Below are 18232 nucleotides of genomic sequence, written 5' to 3' on the forward strand. Positions count from 1 at the left end.
TCGTTCTATTCTTGGTCAGACTTTAACCAACGTAACAACATCGTTCGTGACACGAATTACGAAATCTGTTACTATATTCGGTTGGTCTTGTTCGTAGCCTAATTTCTCTAATCTAAATCCTAATAAACTCGTACGACGTTAACGCAAGGCTCGTAGAGTAGAAAGATAAATTTCACTTTTTAAGAGCGAAGTCATTTACATCGGTGAACTACGTCTGAATATGGCATAGTTTCGATTGTATATTTCTCTTTTAAGAAATCGAGCAAACATAAACAGCGGTTTCTTTGGAAACGAGAAAAGAGATAGTTACGATTTTTGCAATTTCATATTGAAATTTTTTAAGAAGAGGAAATGCTGAACGCACGCTATATCTTTGTAGAATATCGACATGCATACGTAACACTGGATTTATTATAAATCTTAAACGAGCAACAGCTGAGATTAGTTAACAAAATTTCAACGTAAGCTTTACGTAAGATTTAGATCAATTTTTTAAAATTTCGCGTACGAAATACGTAAGTTACAAATCACCGGGTCGAAGATCCCTTTCGTTTACGAGTTGTTAAATTTGAATAAAGATCAATCGATCTCCTGCTTCTAGCTATTCTATTATACGATGTTAATGAGCCATCAGCCAAGATCGATAAACGTAGAAATGTAAAAGAAAATAATACAGTTAGCTAAAGACGATCGATTAAATTACTTTTACCCTTTTTCTTCGCTAATTGTTACTGACGCAAGCTTCGAAGGGAAACGGTAATAGAATAGGAAGAACATACGTTAAGCAGGCAATTGAACGTGTCGTGTGGACGAAGTGAGCCGTTGGGTGGAACATCGGTCCCTCGAAGATACATCTGCTACGAGAGATTCGATAAAGTACATAATAAAATACAGCGGCGGTGGAACGACGACGTCGATGGGGATTGGTCACGACAACGTGCAATAATGTCGTTCCTTCGACAATTTCTCGGAAAGAGCAGGAAACCCGTCGCCGATGGAACAAAGTGCCGGAGATGGCGCGGTAACATTTTCTCTTCGAGTCGAAAAGCGAACGACGTTAGAGCGTTATCGAGAAAAAGAAAAAAAAAAAAAAAAGAAAGGAAGAATGCGAGCTTTTGTTTCGATTGGATCGTTCTAATAGAAGTTTAGAAAATCGCAAGGTGCATTAACGAGAATCAAAGATGGATGGTTGGTCGAAACCTCGATTTCCATTCGCCGACCATATTCCGCTATCAAAACCTATCGATCGCTTAACAGAGGAACGACAGTAGCATTTTTCCACGATAATACTGCCAAAAATGGTGATATACTGGCAGGTCGCCACGACGATAAATCCTAACGTATCATATTAGAATACTCGTTCCATATGGATATTCCTATTTCACGCTGTCCGTTTTTTTGCTGAATTTATGTTCGTCCGGTCAGACCCTCGACAAAGTTGAGATGCTTCATTTCCGAAACATCCCTTGCGCGCCATCTCCGCTTATATACCCACGACGTTTAAAAATGATTTCGGCCAAAAGGTTGTCTATTTTTTATCGATTTGTATCGCATAGAACGACGCGTACATCTTCGTTCATAGATATTAGGACATCTGCCGATCTTGTGAAAACGCGATAATTGGACTTGGATTACGAAGAGTGAAAATTATATATTCATTTAAGACGATGATTTGTAATAATTGTCTGCAAGAGTTTCGAGAAAATAATTGAGAATTATATATCGATTCTTGTCATCTTTTGATTTAAACCCCGGTGAAATGAAAATGAACGTGGTTTAAACGAATGATTCAGAAAATTTAATACAGTGTATCCTGTTGATGAAATTCGAATCTGGCTCTTGAAATTATTTATGAAATGCACGAAATCAAGAGATAAATTTTATAGCGCAGATTTATCAGTGACAAGGAGAGGAAAGTATAGATAAGAAACAACTTAATTGTATTATTTGTAACTGGCGAGATATTTATCATTGCATGGAATATGTAGACTGTTTATATTTCAAAGTTTCAAACGATATAATAATTCCAATTTTTAATAAGCTGATCTGTTTCGATTTATCTTGTTTTGCTAATGCTTGAACCTAGTAACGGAGATGTAAAAATAAATTAGTTATACGGAATAGTGAGAATAAACATTAGCTATGAAATATTGAATGTCAATGAGAATTTATACAGGCACACACGCGTATGTTGCATAGTATTATTTCATCATTGACATGCAAATGCAGCAAATTGGACTGGATATCTACATTGTTTGTATAATAGCGATGCAATTTATGGGCATCAGCAACTACCTTTGAATACTGAAATTATTTTATAATTTTGCTTGCGTTATTGTTATAAAACGCAGCAAATTGCCTTTCCTAGAAATTAAACAGCATTCTTCTGAATTTTCCATACTAATATGCAAATACAATGATACTCGGTTCTGAATGATCATTGATGGTTTAATGTAATTTTTCCAAAGCTAGAAATAAAACTTCCAATATTATTTATCGGTCCTCTTGCCTAGAAGTTTCTCAAATTTATATAATGATTTTATTGAATTTATATGATGATCGAGAAGTTTCTCAAATATATTTAAACGTACGATAATAATTGATTATTGCAGCGTTAATCAATGCGAGCGAGAAAGAACGATTGGAACGAAGGAAATATAAATTATAGAAGAATGGTTGATTTAATATCTGTTGTATATTACTCGTTGAATAATAAACATCAGCAAAGACAGTAGGGAAATTTTTAATTAGAAAAAGTCCATCGGAGTAGCGCCACCATATCGAATGTCGTTACTTCAGTTGCGTAAGTCGCTTTCATTGTTTCATCGAGCCATCGAGAAGAACGGATGTTGGTCTGTCGCCACTGTCTCGAGGGTTTTTAATTAATTGTTCGAGTTAATTGAGAGACACAGAAGAGAGACGTAAAACGAGACGACCTTCTTCGAATCGCGGAAAAACAGTTCGTTTTGCAAACTTGCATAAATGAGATTTACATTCTGTGTATTAGCAAAGAACGTTCCGAGGTATAGAAAAAAAGGTCGTTCAATATTTATTTTCATGTTTTAAAAAGCCCGTTCCTAATTGAGAGGAAAGTTTTAAAAAGGAAGAAAAGGAAATGTTCTTTTCATAACTTGGAATTTCCGCAACGACAGACTTAAATAAAGTTTTAAATTCCACTTTTAAATTCCATGCTCCACTGCGTCTTCAGATTTCAAATCTCTTTTTTCTTCCTGTTATATGATCGTGAGATATTTTCTTGTTTTTTTCTTTTTACTCTCATTACGCGTTTTCGTATGCTTCTTAAATTCGAGATATCACAGCAAAGACCTCATAGGTTCGGCAATTTTCTGACGTTAAATTTTTTCATCGAGCGAATTCGAGCGCGTATTTGGACAACCAACGTAATTTATTACCTACGCTTTTATTAACAGGAAGAACGAACAAATAAAATACGAAATACAATGTTACAGAAATTTGCATATACCTTTTGTATTTATATGATATTATAAAACAAACTAGACTTAATGTTATATCGACATCTCGTATATTCTCCATCGATATAGCTAATGTAATTTCCTTGGTAGCGATAAAATCAAAAAACATCGTAACCGCACGCGTAACTTTGCTCCTTCTTCGGACTTTCCGAGTTCCGAGTAAATTTAATGTTACTTCATCGATCTAGAAATTTAAACGATTCTAAAAGAAAGCGCATATTTATTAATTTCTTTTAATATATCGAATACACAAGATTCAATAAATGTATATAGACTTTTGCGATAGAAACTAGACCGTGTCTCCATTTTTGCATTTTTAAATCATTATCGTAGATTCTAATATTCGATTTGCTGGCCGTTGCGCTCGCGACCTACTCGTATCTCGTACATTTCCTTTAGATTTATGGCTTTTCTTTACGACTTTATTTCTTCCAGTGCACGCGAGTAAATAGAAAATACATTATCTTCTTTAACGTAAGTTGGACTTGTTATTTCACTGTTTCTTTCTGCTCCCTATCTTCTTTCACTCGCTATTAAACCTGAATCGCATCGGAGTCATTAAGTGTCCAATAGTTAAAACGGAAAGACGTTGTGGTATTTTTAATTATACTGTGTAGGATATTCCAGAAGCTGGAGGAGCCGATTCCTAAGCGAAATTTCTTAAGGGCCATATAACGAAATCTCTTCTTGATGATCATTAGCCGAGGCCCGTAATCGGATTTTCTTTGACCCCGTCGTGCCGGCGCGATTACCGAAGGAAATCTTCTTGCGGAATAGCGTCCGCTTAAGAATACATCTTTATTCTCAAGGGGATCACCAGTGTTATTATATCTCGAGTTTTCCGTTCATTGTTGCTGGAAAAGGTGGATAAGGGATCCTCCGGGAAAATATCGCGAAAAGACTTTCACGGAGGATTTCGATGTCTCGGCTAATGAAGTATCAATCTTTATTAATTCTGACTGAACGATCCTCGACGCCGATACAGAACCGCTCGCAGCCAAGCTAAGACCGGGGATAACGTTCCCAACTTTTTATTTCTCGTCACAGAGGCTTTGATAAAGCGCGATCCGGATTATTTGTCGTGGAGATTGCAAAGTCCCGGCGAAATTTAAATTTATACCGGCTAAACAGCTAGGCTGAAGAGCGTATGAAAGTGCGTTGGAAAGCAGTGGTGAAGCTGAACCCCGGTAACGAGATAGCCGGATGAGGTTCGGTTCCGTTTAACGAGGGACTGATATTTCAGGAATGACACGATGCTTCCTACATGCCGATGCAAAACGGTCTCAATTTTCCTAACTCGTATTTTTCCGCTGAATTTCCACGAACATCGAAATCAGCGATTTCGCGCATTTGGTCCTGGTTCGAACGCGTGCGTTCGAACAAGGACAAGGAACCTTAAGAGCGATTACATCATATTATTATATCTGGATCAGGCTATTTTAGGTATTTATGCAAAATTTCAATGTGCAAAAATGTACGAAATCGGACAGAAATGTGCGGAATATTCGGAATATAATAAATAGTATCGAGAAAATGGAACAATCCTTAGACTTATAAAAATATGAATTTCTATAAGAATTCGATATCAATCTATGCACATTATTAGAAAGAGGACGTGTTACGTTTTTTAGGGTTTCAAGGTTATTCGATCTGCCGCCAGCAAATTGTTTTGTTCGAGAAAAATGAAGATGTCTCCGCACCAGATATTTCGTTATAAACTTGTCTTGTTTAAATGTCCCATCATTTTTTCACACAATAAGGAAAATATATCGCTCTTCTACCCTGTGTCCCTTTAAGTGTCACTTTAATCTTCTATTGTTCCGGTATTCGATAATAAGCAGCCCTCGTTAATTTCGCAAATCGTCGAGAGGATATTGAAATCTTTGTTGTCATAGAAATTGCAGCGTTTCGTCAGAGTGGCCAATATTTCGAACTCGTTGCCTTGCATACAGATTGGTCGGACATTTTTTACGTCAAAAGCAATGCCCTATTAACTTTCAATTGTTTAGGGACAATCGGGTATCGGATCGAACGGTCATTTTCAAAGTGGTCCTATCTTCGTACACGCGTTTATCGACAATAATTTTACAAGCACTTGACGAACAAACGCGACAAGATTTAATTGCGCGACGTCACGCCGATGATTCGAGAGTTATTCATTTAATGCGTACAATGCATACCGGGACGTATTTTTCTCGATTATTCTGCGAGAGCCCTCGATTCCATCTGGGTCATGTCAGCACCGCTGACTACATCCTGACAGGACAATACATCAGGATTGACAATAGTACGATTTCGCGTGACATCTGTTTGTCCTTTCTATCTCTTCGCTCTTTGTTCAACTCTTCTTTTTTTTTTCATTTCGTCGTTTGTTTCGCGGTAAATCGGCCGTGTTGGAAAACTTTCCGAACACTGGGTGCATTGTGCTGATGGTTTCCGGCGAATGTCAAAAACGCTGAGAAATTATCTTTCTCTTCGATAGTTCTCTCGTTTTCCTCTCTCTCTCTCTCTCTTTCTCTCTTTGCGTACTCTTTCACAATCTTTCAGTAACGTCAGAAATTTTGTTCCTCTTATTCTGCACGCTCCGTATAGAAACAACTCTCAATGAAGTTTTATGAGAATCTCGAAATTTATTCCTTCTTTGCATAAAGCTTTGCTCACTTTTCATCCCGCAAAAAACAAGAAAGGATTGAGTTTGCTTTGATGGAACGGAACTCGCAAACAATGACCGGCCAGCTTTGCTACACGTTCCACGATAAACAATTCCGTTTCAGCGGCGCGCGCTCGTGAATGTTTCACAAAGTCTGGCCAACCGGGGCCCCGACCACGAAAAGTTGTCGGAACATTCGTCACTGAATACGCCAAGAGTTTATGGACACTTCAAAGAGAGTTTTTTCCGCGGTAACTAAAATATCCACTAAAAATACCGATGTCTTTCTTTAAGGCTGTTCCTCCTTCACGGTTAGAGGAATTTCTAACGAACGTTTTAGGCAAATCATCTCTAGGAGCGGGACTCGCCAAACCTCGAGACCACGAAACTTCTCGAGATTTAAAATCCTCCTACGACTTGAAGCGTTCGCAATAAGGATATTCAAATCTCACTACCTGCTGACCATTCTGTATAACCAGAATATTCGTTTAATTTTCTTACGCGAAGACAAGTACGAGGAAGGGAAGGTTAAAGGTGTCCTCTTTTCCACCTGAACGATTTTTTCACGCACAAACTACATCAGTCGTAAGGTCTAATTGAAATCCATTTATAAAAAGTACAGCATACAGACATACAGCAAACATAATTTTGTGTATATGATATCTCGGGAAGTAAAGTTGCTCGGCGGTTATATGCGGCTAGAAAAAGCAGTTTTTATCAAGTTGCATGTTTCATCCTCGTGATATTAAACTCTTCTAGTCGTAAAAGAAGACTACTAAATAATGCGAGATCTGGTTAATTGTTATTATATATAAATGCTACATATAAATGCTATATATAAATGCTAATGATAAATACAGTGATACGCCGATTTGCAGCCACTCTACGTTAAATGAGATTACTCGGAACGTTGGATGAAAATGTAAAGGATGAACTGTGCCCTTTTCCACGTAATTATTATTCAAAATTACCGTATCTCTGATTAATGTTATTTCTTTTTCTGCCGGAGAATTCGCCTTTCGGTTTCCGCAATTCTCTGAAATTCCGTGCAACACGAGCGGAAATTATCTCGCACTTGGCTCGATTTATACGGGTTCGTGATAAACAACCGGCGTGACTTTCGCGTTGGAGAAACTCGGCGTGACTTTCGTGTTGGAGAAACCCGGCGTGTTCGAGATGTACGCGTACGTGCATTTACGCGTGGCCATATTTAGGTGTGGAAGAACAGGCTGCGAACGTGACGGACCGTTCGCCGTATTCGCAGTGCCGCTTCGTAATCAAATTTGCATTTTAAGTCGGGGACCGTTCTTGTTAGACGGCTTGCATACGTGCAAACGAGTAAGCGTCCGCCATGAAACTCAGCCATCTCGGACGATTTATCTTTTCGGTGACGTTTGCTGGATTAACGTCTTCTTGTCGGACGAATAATTATACCTCTCTTTTCAGTCCCGCCTATTTTACCTTATTTACATAGTAATCGCGAAATGCTTGCTCGAATTTTCTCCCCTGGAAATTAATAAATTATCCACCACTTTCTGCCGTGTTATTTGCTCGCCTTACCACGAACTTCAGATACGAGATGTTAAGAAAATCAGCGATATTTAAATACTTGGTAGAAACTTTTACGTAATGCTATGACCATCGTGATTATTTTGGTCGAGTTGGTAAACGATCTGAATATGTATGCAAAAGTTACAAGATGCTTGTTGTGGCAATAATATACTTGGCAAAGATCACTAGAGTATTTGAACAGTCGGTTATTCGTTATGTTAATAAGCCAGGATAATTAAGACTACTATTCACGCCGTATAACGATTTCTTTTCCGGCGTAAAAGAACCATAAATATCGTGTAATTTCTACATATATTTTCAGATTGGTTTCAAATTTGGCTATCATAATCAGGATAGTCGTGTACCGTCACAGTGCTAACGAAATTTTAAAAAGCTTCGTATAATGGACGTAGCATATTAATAAAGAAATCGTGATAAACGTCGGAACATCTCCGTCAGCCACAGTACGTAGTAATATAAATGATCAAATATATATATCATTACTATGTTTCTAAATAGAGAGTTTATTCTTATGTCCTGTTAGTTTTACGAAAAAGCAGTAAATGTTGTTTCTAACTACCAGTTAGTCGTTAATTTCTAATTTGTAATTATTCTGGTGAAATTCACGTATTGTCGCTGCAAATCGAGCAAATTGTCCGAATATTTACGAACGGTGCCGGGGCAAATTTTTAATTTACTCGCTAAATATTTCGCTGTACGAACACTATGAAATCCTCGACAACGTTCATCCGGCCTTTCATAGTATTTTCAGTCGATTGCAAATATCTGTATTTTTTACGGGAGCGAAAAACGCTTCGCGTGGCATTTAGTAAAATAAACGCATTAATCGCGAAACGGCTTTGGAGATAACGGGGTGACGCCGTGGTCGAACGGTTAAATGAACGCTGTTTTTCGCGCTGGCGACACTGGTGCGCGGAATGGGCCGCCATTATCGCGCATTGTTCGCCGATCGAAATTGTCCCGGGCACTTGGAAAAGTTTGCAGAACCGTGGCGTGAAAATAATCGTGTGTCGAGGATTATTCGTTAGTGTCATTATCGGCGGACGATTACGAAACCACGGACAGCCAGGAACAATGGTTCTCGTTGATCAAACGGTTACGTATCATCGAACAGTCACGACTAATTAGCGTGATTGCAGCCGACAAAATACGAGCGCGACCGTTCTGATCTGCTCGAATTATGAAATCAGCTTCGTTAGATAATTGCTCTATTTCGTATTGACACGGGAAATTAGCAAGGTATGTCAAGTAGCCGAGCTTTGTTCAGCGTTCAATTTAGAAGCGTTAGCTCGCGCATTATGACTAATCGAGCGAGCAGCGGTATAAATTGGCCGCGATTCTTGGAAGCCTTTCCCTTATCAAACTGCGGTTTCAATTTCGTTGCTGGCTGCGTCCGTTTATTAGCATACGCGTTCCTGAACGGTCATTAAATTCGTCGATCAACGCGACAGTATGGTTTCGTGTATAGTTCGCGTATAACGCGATAACAACACGCAACTAGAGTGCCAACTTTTATGAATTTAATGAGAAAATAGTTGCGTGTGACCGGCGTTGCTCGGACTTTTGCGATCCTGGATTTTTTTAACTAATGGCTCCGCGATAAATTTTTAAAAATTTGATTCCTCGTATGTTCCTTGAAAAATGACGTTGAAGATCACGAGCGAAATTAATTGCAACATTTAACTTAATATTGTACATTCGTTGTCGTTTCTTTCGTTCGTCCAACTTCGTGTAAATCCTTACATTATCTGATCAATCAATTTCTCAGTCTCTGTTGATATAAGAATTTGCATAAAGTTAGACGAGCAAAGGAAATAACAACGAATAATACTGAATAAACAATAATAAATGAAATTTTGAAACCAGTCGTTTGACCGGACAAATGTTAGTGTTAAAATGCGGGGCCGCTGCATGGAACGAGATACGCGCCGTTAACGAATGGTCTTCAAACGTATCCTTACGAGGTTGCTTAAAACTCGAGGGGAAAAAATCGATCCTCGTCGGCAATAATAAACTCGGCGCGAGCAACGCTAGACGGAGAGCTCATTTTTCACCCTGTTGGAGAGGAACGTGTTAAAACGGAGTTGGGAGGAAAGCAAGGGTGGTGAGATTTGCCGCAGCTGACGGAGGACATTACGGTTACGCGATAATCTTTCGAGGTTCGATTGGTAGCGTCGATGTAACGCGAGAACTTTCGAGGAAGGAGATCGGAGGTGATAATAAAATATTAGATTTCCTGGTGAACGAGCATAAAGAGCCGCAGGTGGAATTAATTCTGTCGATGTCTGCTCGACTATGATATTATCCAAGTCCGTGATATAACCGAGAAATCTATAGGCATTCGTCGACCGATCAACGATACTCGTAATGATGATCGAAGTATGCAAGGGACTGATACTCGTGCAAGGAGAAAGAGGGATTCATCCCGATAAATGAAAGTTGCGGTACGTTTGAACAGCGACGTCGGAATCATGCAGACAACTGGCGCGAATCCATTGGCAAACGAAACCAGGTGTTCCTATTCCGGCAAGTATGAAAAGACGCCCTAAAGATATTCCATGCAACTCGTGGCGAAAAGCGAGAATCCTTTGTCCTCGAAGAATGCACGCGGTTCCTTGGTAGGCGGGGTTCGTGAGCAGCGAGCAGAGCACCGTGAAAATCGAAGGAAAATGAAACTCGTAATTGAAAATTTGCAATTTGCGAGGCGAGAGGTAATATATGACGGGAAACGCAGTGTCATTTTCTCAAACTTTCTCTGAAATGGTTTCTCTCGTTGAAATAACTGGCTCGAGGTTAATGGAAGCCTCGTAAACCGAAATTTTTTGCCGAGTTATTTCCACGATGCGTATCGTAGGGATAATCTAGAAAAATATTCGTTCTTTAACGTGATCTTTTTAGACAGCTCGGCGCCGAGAGAACCTTTGAAATTTTCGACCGTTTCACCGGCCCCCTACAAGGCACTCGATACACACTACGAGTGTGTATACCGTATGTATACAGTATACAGTATGTAGCATACAACATATACACGTGTATTTTACGTTCCTCGGGACTTTCCACGCTCCAATGCGGGACACACCCGCGTACATTTGTAAATAAGCACGAGACTTTCGATCCGGAGTATTTTATCTTTCATGCAGCTTTTCAGTTACGTACTACCCCATTCAGTACGCGTATTACGAACGAGCTCTCTCTCCCTCTCTGTCTGTCTCTGTCAGGCTGTTAAGGACAGGGAAACATGAATCGCCTTTGATACGAGTAGCAGCTTTTGTTGCTCTTCGGTTGCAATTCGCAAGCAGACAAACGCGTCGTGTAAGCGCATCTTCGCTCAAAGATCTTAGTTAGTTACGTCTTCTCCAAGATCGACAAAAATTATGGGTGAATTACACGTTGTAACAGTCCGTTTATAGTTTGCTACCTTCTACGATGAAGGACGCGTACGCTGCTAATGTATTTTTACAATTTTGTTAGGAAATTCGTGCAATTTTAGCATTTCTCCAAATCGTCGCGAATATATAAAATATAGGCGAGCGGTGTATGAGTCAATGGAAGATCTGAATCGAGGGAGACTCATATTATTGTGCCTTGGAATACCAACGTTGTTTTCGTTCGCTAGGTTCAAAGGTAAACGAACTCCGGACAAAATATTATCGCCGTTATTTGTAATCGTCAACCGGAGTTACATTTGGACAGTCGAATAGTTGAATACGACCGGCATACACTATCTCTATACTTGCACTTAAAGTGATTTTAATATAATTGACTATTACAATTTTATCACTCGTCCCTTTAATAAACAAACCAACACGTTTAATATCCACCTCATAGGTAACGCGGAATGAAAACCGTTAGGAATCAAAGCTGTGTTAACTGCCACTTGATTCGCAATTTACTTCTAATCAATTTACATGATACTGGTATTCTAAGTTGAACTTTGAAAGAGAAATTTCATTTCCTCTAACAAATAAGATTAGGTCTATAATCGAAACGAAGCGAAAGTTCGAACGAGCACATTTTCAAAAGTCGTTAGAACGAAGTTGCCCGAACAGTCGGCAGTTTCGCAGAAGAACGAACTAACATTTACGAAACTCTTGTTTGTTATATCGCGCGGCAAAACCAAGAGCCGTAGTTCTCCTCTAAGACTGGTCCCTTTAACGAGAGCCTTTGAATTCGTAAAGCGAAATAGAGTTAACGCTGACTCGATGTATAATTCTTCGAAAGCTGATTTTCCGTTTACGCGCTTTATATCGCGGCAACCTTCCCCTCTTGGCGAGGAGAAAGCAAAAGATAGAAAGAGGAAACGGTGTTATTCCTTACCTTGTCCCTGATTTCCTGTCGCATCTTCTCTCGTTCTTCTTCCATCTTGCGATGCTTCTCCTTCCTTCGTTCCTCAGCCTCCCTGATGGCTTCTTGCCTTTCCCTTTCGGCCTCCTCTTCCTTCTCCTTGTCATCTTCGTCTCCGCCTTCGCCACCAACGGCTCCTGCAAATCGAAAGAAACAATACGTTCAACAACAGTCCTCGGTTTTTTTCTTCGTCGTACAGTGGCTCATGAAAGTATTTGAATATTTGTCATAGAAATATTCTACGTGCGTATTAAATGTATTATAGAAAACGTTTAAGAAATTTCATTAGTTTCGTATTGAAACACGACTGTTACAATCGTATTGGCTTTTTGAAATCAATCTGAAAATATATATTCGCATGTAGAAGTTACGAGATATTCAATGCAAAAATATATTTGCTAAAAAATTAGTATGTAGCATAAATAGCCATCCTAAATACGTGAGACATACCGAATATAGAGTCCTGTTAATTAATATATCAGCAATACGATCAAGATAGCGAGATTTTATTATAACGTTCATACAGTTTCAGTGTTTTCTACAACATAAGAGTCCAAATACTATCGTGCGCAACTGTGGATATACAATGATATTAAAACGTATAATTTAGGTTGTCTGAAAAGTTTCTTTCGTTTTATAAGATGATAATAGATGAACAATTTCTGTTTTATATTATTTTATCGCATTAGGTATGATCCATTCGGTTCTATTTCGTGCATAAATCAATAAACTAATGTGGTAACTTATATAGGTCTTAGAGTAAGGACAAGCAGTGATGTTTTATTTGGAGTTAAGTTAACTTTTCCACGATACTACACTAATATAAAACAAAAAACATTGTGCGTCTATTATTTCCTTATAAAACGAAAGAAACTTTTCGGACAACCTAATATAATATAACATTATCGTCAGCTACGCAATGTAATAAGTGATTCCATATTTAGCGTCCTTTTTTCTCTGTTTGATTTGCTTAAACGATAATTGATAGTTCCAGGATGATTAAACCCATCTTTGCGTTAAAAAGCTGTCGGTGTTTTGTTCGCGTTTAGTTTTCTTCCTTGCATTTAGATTATGTTCGGTGTACAAACCACCGGGATAATAGAGGACGAGAAACTAACGGTTTACCCTTGGGAGCAAACATTGTAAATCAGCCTGATAGCTGTGACGCTATTCCCTTCGAGTTTATAAACCATTGCGGTGGTACCTCAGGCTCCCAGCGAAAATTATTTCGCTATAGAAACGCGTCCAATCGATCGTCATAACGGATAGGAAAGTTTCTTCGAAATTGACTGAGAATCATAACGGTGTAAGAGCAAGTTACTGTGAATATCAGCAAGTACTGTTACTTTTCACAAAATAGCGTTATACAAATTTATTTTATATTTTCAGAAAAGGTAAAAATTTCCGTTAATCCAAATTCCGATAATCGATCGTTCTATTAATCGTTATTCCGCCAATCGAGGTTCTTTATGCAACTCGATTATTAATATCAAACAGAAACAAAAGCTTTGGAAGAAAAACGTAAAGATTTCTTGGAATTTCTATTCTTGTTTTCCAACGTTCCTCGTAATAAAAGGGCTTCAGCTCCAAAATTTCCATTAATCGATGTTCCGATAATCGATCGTTCCATTAATCGTTATTCCGAATGATGTGGCTTGCGGGCGATTCAAATATTAATATTAAACAGGGACAAAAACTTGCGAATAAAAATGTACAAATTTCTTCCAATTTCTATTCTTGTCTTTCAATTTCTCTCGTAATCAAAAGCGTTCATCTTCAAAATTTCCATTAATCGATCGTTCCATTAATCGTTATTCCGAATGTTTTTTAACGTGGCCCCTGGGCGACTCAAATATTAATATCGAACGGGAACGAAAACTGCCGAATAAAAATGTAAAAGTTTCTTTCAATTTCCACTTATCCAAATATTCCATCAATGGGAGTTATTCCATCAATCGTTGTTCTATAATAATCGAGATTTGTCCCATCGTAAAAATATGATTTCGTCAACGTTAACCTGATACAAAGATTCTTCGTTGTATCGAAGCAATATCGAGTTAAAGATGCCTCTTTAGGGAGCGTTCTTAAATTTCGGGAATTCTCCTCCATTAATTCGATTTCTCTCTGCTCCCTCGTGGAACGAAAACGAACTTCATTCCAGAGAGTACTTATGATCGAATTCACCTTCGACTTCACAGCCGAAGTGGAGGAAGAGGAACGAACAAATCGGTCGCGTTCATTCGAAGGCCGTGATGGAAATACCAGTGAAGCTTCGACAGCCTTAACGAAGTTTTATTAGTTTACCGAAAGATTAAGCGGATTCGCAGAGAGTTCCTTGCCTATTACTCCGTCCGACGAGTACCAGCGAAAGGGGAATCCCTCTACGAGAGGTATTCTCGAGGAAAAATCGTGTTTACAGCGGAAACACATCCGGCCATTCGTTTTTCCAACGGAACGCGATACCCTCGGCCTGTCCGGCGGCAGCGGCGTACGTAAAAATATGAAAGCTGTTTGCGAATCTGTTAGCCGGCTACTCTTAACTTTTCCCTCGTTCATCCTCGTCCCGATCCCCGGAGAAATTAATGGCAAACAAAGGGAAATTTGTCTTCCGTAATGCTCTTTTCTTACACAAATAACGGCCGAGTGTTTACGAGCGTAAAAAATGCCCGGTTGTCACGATGCAATCGTTAACGCGAATCGTTTATTAGCGCGCTACCGGCAAGACGAACGAGCTTCTCGCGATTCGTCGGAAGGCACGTGAGTTCTTAATAAATTCGCGTCTTTATTCGACCGTGCGCTATATAAGTTCCTAAGTATTTGGATATCCTTCTAGCTGGAAATTGAACGAGCATTATTAGTGAAGGTTTATAGATCACAAGCAACAACAAGCTATACAAATTGCTAGTAGTAATAAATCTTCGTATTACACGTTTGGTATATCCGTAAAAAGTTTAAAAAGTAAGTATTGGAACACTTTCGTGGGCCACTGTGCACTTTGCATATTTGCAGTAGGACAGAATTGCATTTACGGTGGTTGCAAAAGTTATTTCAACGTGTCGTTATTTTTCAACGAAGGATCTTTTCATAGGGTTCTATATTTCGTTTTCATAGTTCCACGTTTCGAATTTTTATAGTCGCGTAGAAATACTATTAGATGATACGAAATTTAATATGCTTGGACTTAATTAACTAGTATATAAATGTTATAATAAATACAACGATATAGAAATATTTTGTGTAGCCACTGTATCCGAACTCCGTTTATCGGAACGAAATTTTAGGTAATATCCGATTAGAGCGAATCCTTGCCGACTGAATCAGCTAATCTGAAGCGGGCTCCTATTGTGCGAACGAGAAATGCTATATAGTGGAAAAAATTGAACGAACTCCAATTATATAAACTGTTGGCCGAACGAGATCAAATAAATGGAATTCTACTGTAATGTCCAAGTACCCAAATACTTATGGCTGGTAGCGTATCTCGAAAAATCCAGTCGGATTTCAAGAGAAATTCCTCCCGCACCTCGCCGCCCCGATGTTATTATTCGTTCACACGTCTGTCATGCTTAGCATCGAGCCGTTATAGACGAGGCTTGACAGGTCTCCATCGAGGGTGAGATTCGCGTGACAGGATTTTCACGAACGACAGTCGAATCGATTTGTTTTCTTTCTTTTGGGAACCGATGATTGCGAAAAAATAGCTGGAATTGCTCAATCGGGGGGACATTTTCACGAAATATCACGCAACGAATCGTTGGTACGTAGGAACCATACGCTTTTGGATTGAACGAAACGAGAACTCCAACGTGTATAATGTTGGTAATATCGGGAAGGCAGACGGACTCGGTTGAAGGGAAGCGAAAGGGATTCGTCTTTCCTGCTGTCTGCCGGAGAATGATGTGCCAGGACCTCCGGGCTCGAGGAAATTAATACTACTTCTGTCCCGGCGCCGTCTACCATTTTCCCTTTTCTTTGCGTGCTACCTCGTCCCTTCTATTTGCACTGTTTCCCGCAGCACTGGTTTCCGCGAGGTGGAAAGGTACTTTGAAGTCCGAGCCAGAGACGACGTTCATTCTCCACGTTCCTTTTTCCTTCTCTCCTTCTGTTTTTATTCTTCCATCTCTTCTCTCGCCTAACACCTCCGTGCTTTCCCGATTCTCCCCTCCTTGCGGAGAGCCAAATAGCCAAATTCGAAAATCATCATTATTATCGTAATGTCGTTTACCTGTTTAATTATTCCGCCGATGAAAAATCAGCTTATTTCACGGATTATTCATCGGAGAAAATTCCGCCGCGTTGAGAGGGAAATTTCGTTAGCGAAGAGTAGCTGCATAATTGGCCGGAGCACGGCTGGTAATAACTCGCATATCATCCAGTCGTTGGAGAAGCTCGGTCGTTTCGCTTTTGCCTTTTTTATGTAAGTCCTGTGCTCGGTACTTTGCTCGATTAATTAATTATGCTGGCTGGTTTTTAACGCTACGCCACTTAATCGTTCCTCTCCGCTTAGTCGCTGCATGTTAAGATTCTTTATCTTATCGTTTATACAACGTGCAAGGTGCATTTACATTATTACACGGCCTCGTATGCTTCCGTTTTATCGTTTGTTTGACTCGCCCCTTGCTGGTGTTGGCCGATGCGACCGACACGGTCTTTTCAAAAATTCTTTTTCACGAGGTGAAAATAAAATCCACTTATCTCTTTGTCCACTCGGCCGTACCGTTCGCCCAGCCATCCATCATACCGGGCTTTAATTAAATTTACTTATTTCACCTGACACTGATCTCTGTCTATCCTATCCTATCCTCTCTGTGATCCTTCCATCTCGAATTCGACCTGGCCTAGTTCGTCCTGTCAAACACACGGTTCGACGGGTCGGGGATCAAACGAAGATGAGAAAAATTCGGCGAGCCTCGTAATCGAGCTTCTATTCTAGCGCGTAACTTGGATCGAGGTTATCGATCAATTTTCTTTCTCCCTGTGCCTTGCAAATAATGTCTTTTCTGTCGTTGATCGTTTTTATCTATTATTCTCGAACGACCTAATATTTATTCGTTCGCGAGACATCCTTTCACATAAATTATTCCAACAAATGTCCCGCCCATAGAATGAAAATGAAAGCTCTTTGGCGCCGTCATTTTGTTGGCTCGATTTACGAACGATGCCGCTCATCTACGCGTCGGAACGTCATCTCCTGGGTGCAATCGTACAACAAGAACGGCCATAATAGCGAACGAGGACAATTGTCCCCGGTGCAAATGGAGCGACGAAGGAGGAACATTGTCATTTGCACCGACATTTTCACGAATCCGTGTCGTTTCTCGTCTCGCGCTACAGCACAGAGATCACCGCCGGTTCAACGTGCAGAACGATCCACTATTTCTCTCGTCTCATCGATCGTGAAACTCGCTCCTTCGCGGAAGAATCATTCGAATTTTGCCAATTTTCCAAACGCTATTAAAGGCTTGATCGCGCTTGAAAATCTCAAAATTCAGCCAAAATTCAAAGGATACTACGTTACAAAATATACACTGCCGGCCATGAGTGTTATGATCTCAGACACATAAGACGAATTTGGCGTACAGTTGCGGATTAATTGAAGATCAAGATCGGCGCACTTTTGTAATAAAAATTTCTCTACTAATATCTTCTTATTAAACATTCGCGTGTTCTTATTAAATATAAACCCACTTCCTCAAATGCTGGAGTATTTTTATGCTTGTTATTTTATGAACCACTGTAAGATGAGTTTTCGAACACCACGTAAGACGAATAAGACGAGGCTGATCAACCGCGAGATTAATTTAAAAGAAAACCGACAAATTTGGTCGAAAATTAAGAAATGTTCAGTTCGACTTTTATGCTGTTGGTATGAAACAAATTTGACCAAAGCCCTTCAAGATTCCGCTACTAATTTCTACAATTTTTCACCGTGTGCATTCGCTGAAAAAATTCATCAATTTCCGCCACACGAATCAGCAGGTGGAACGGACAACGAAATATTTTGTTTCTCTCTTTAACGTTCCCGTCGGCGCTTCAATGCCGGAGCGATGATTTAAAAGCGGCACGATGAAGTCATCCACGGTTTCTGGTCGATATTTTAACAAGAAAGAAACGAGTCAAGCCCTGGCGACCGTACTTTTGCCATATCTTCGCATGTAGGCCAAGAGTCCGT

The 18232-nt window shown here is 39.6% G+C and overlaps 1 protein-coding gene and 1 long non-coding RNA gene across 3 annotated transcripts in view; one reads left to right on the forward strand and one right to left on the reverse strand.

Annotated features, from left to right (window-relative positions):
• LOC117166247 (uncharacterized) overlaps window positions 1–18232 on the forward strand; it is a 185653-nt gene that overhangs the window by 36613 nt on the left and 130808 nt on the right. The gene's annotated exons all lie outside the window — the stretch shown is intronic.
• The window catches only part of cpx (synaptic transmission protein complexin), a 326307-nt gene that overhangs the window by 21608 nt on the left and 286467 nt on the right, over window positions 1–18232 (reverse strand). For both annotated transcript variants that reach the window (XM_033350043.2, XM_033350044.2), the window contains one exon: window positions 12034–12197. In XM_033350043.2, the coding sequence (XP_033205934.1) occupies window positions 12034–12197 (164 nt within the window). The remainder of the gene's footprint in view (window positions 1–12033; window positions 12198–18232) is intronic.

The sequence above is a fragment of the Bombus vancouverensis genome, chromosome 15 (genome assembly GCF_051014615.1).
Source record: "Bombus vancouverensis nearcticus chromosome 15, iyBomVanc1_principal, whole genome shotgun sequence".
Classification (NCBI taxonomy): Eukaryota; Metazoa; Arthropoda; class Insecta; order Hymenoptera; family Apidae; genus Bombus; species Bombus vancouverensis.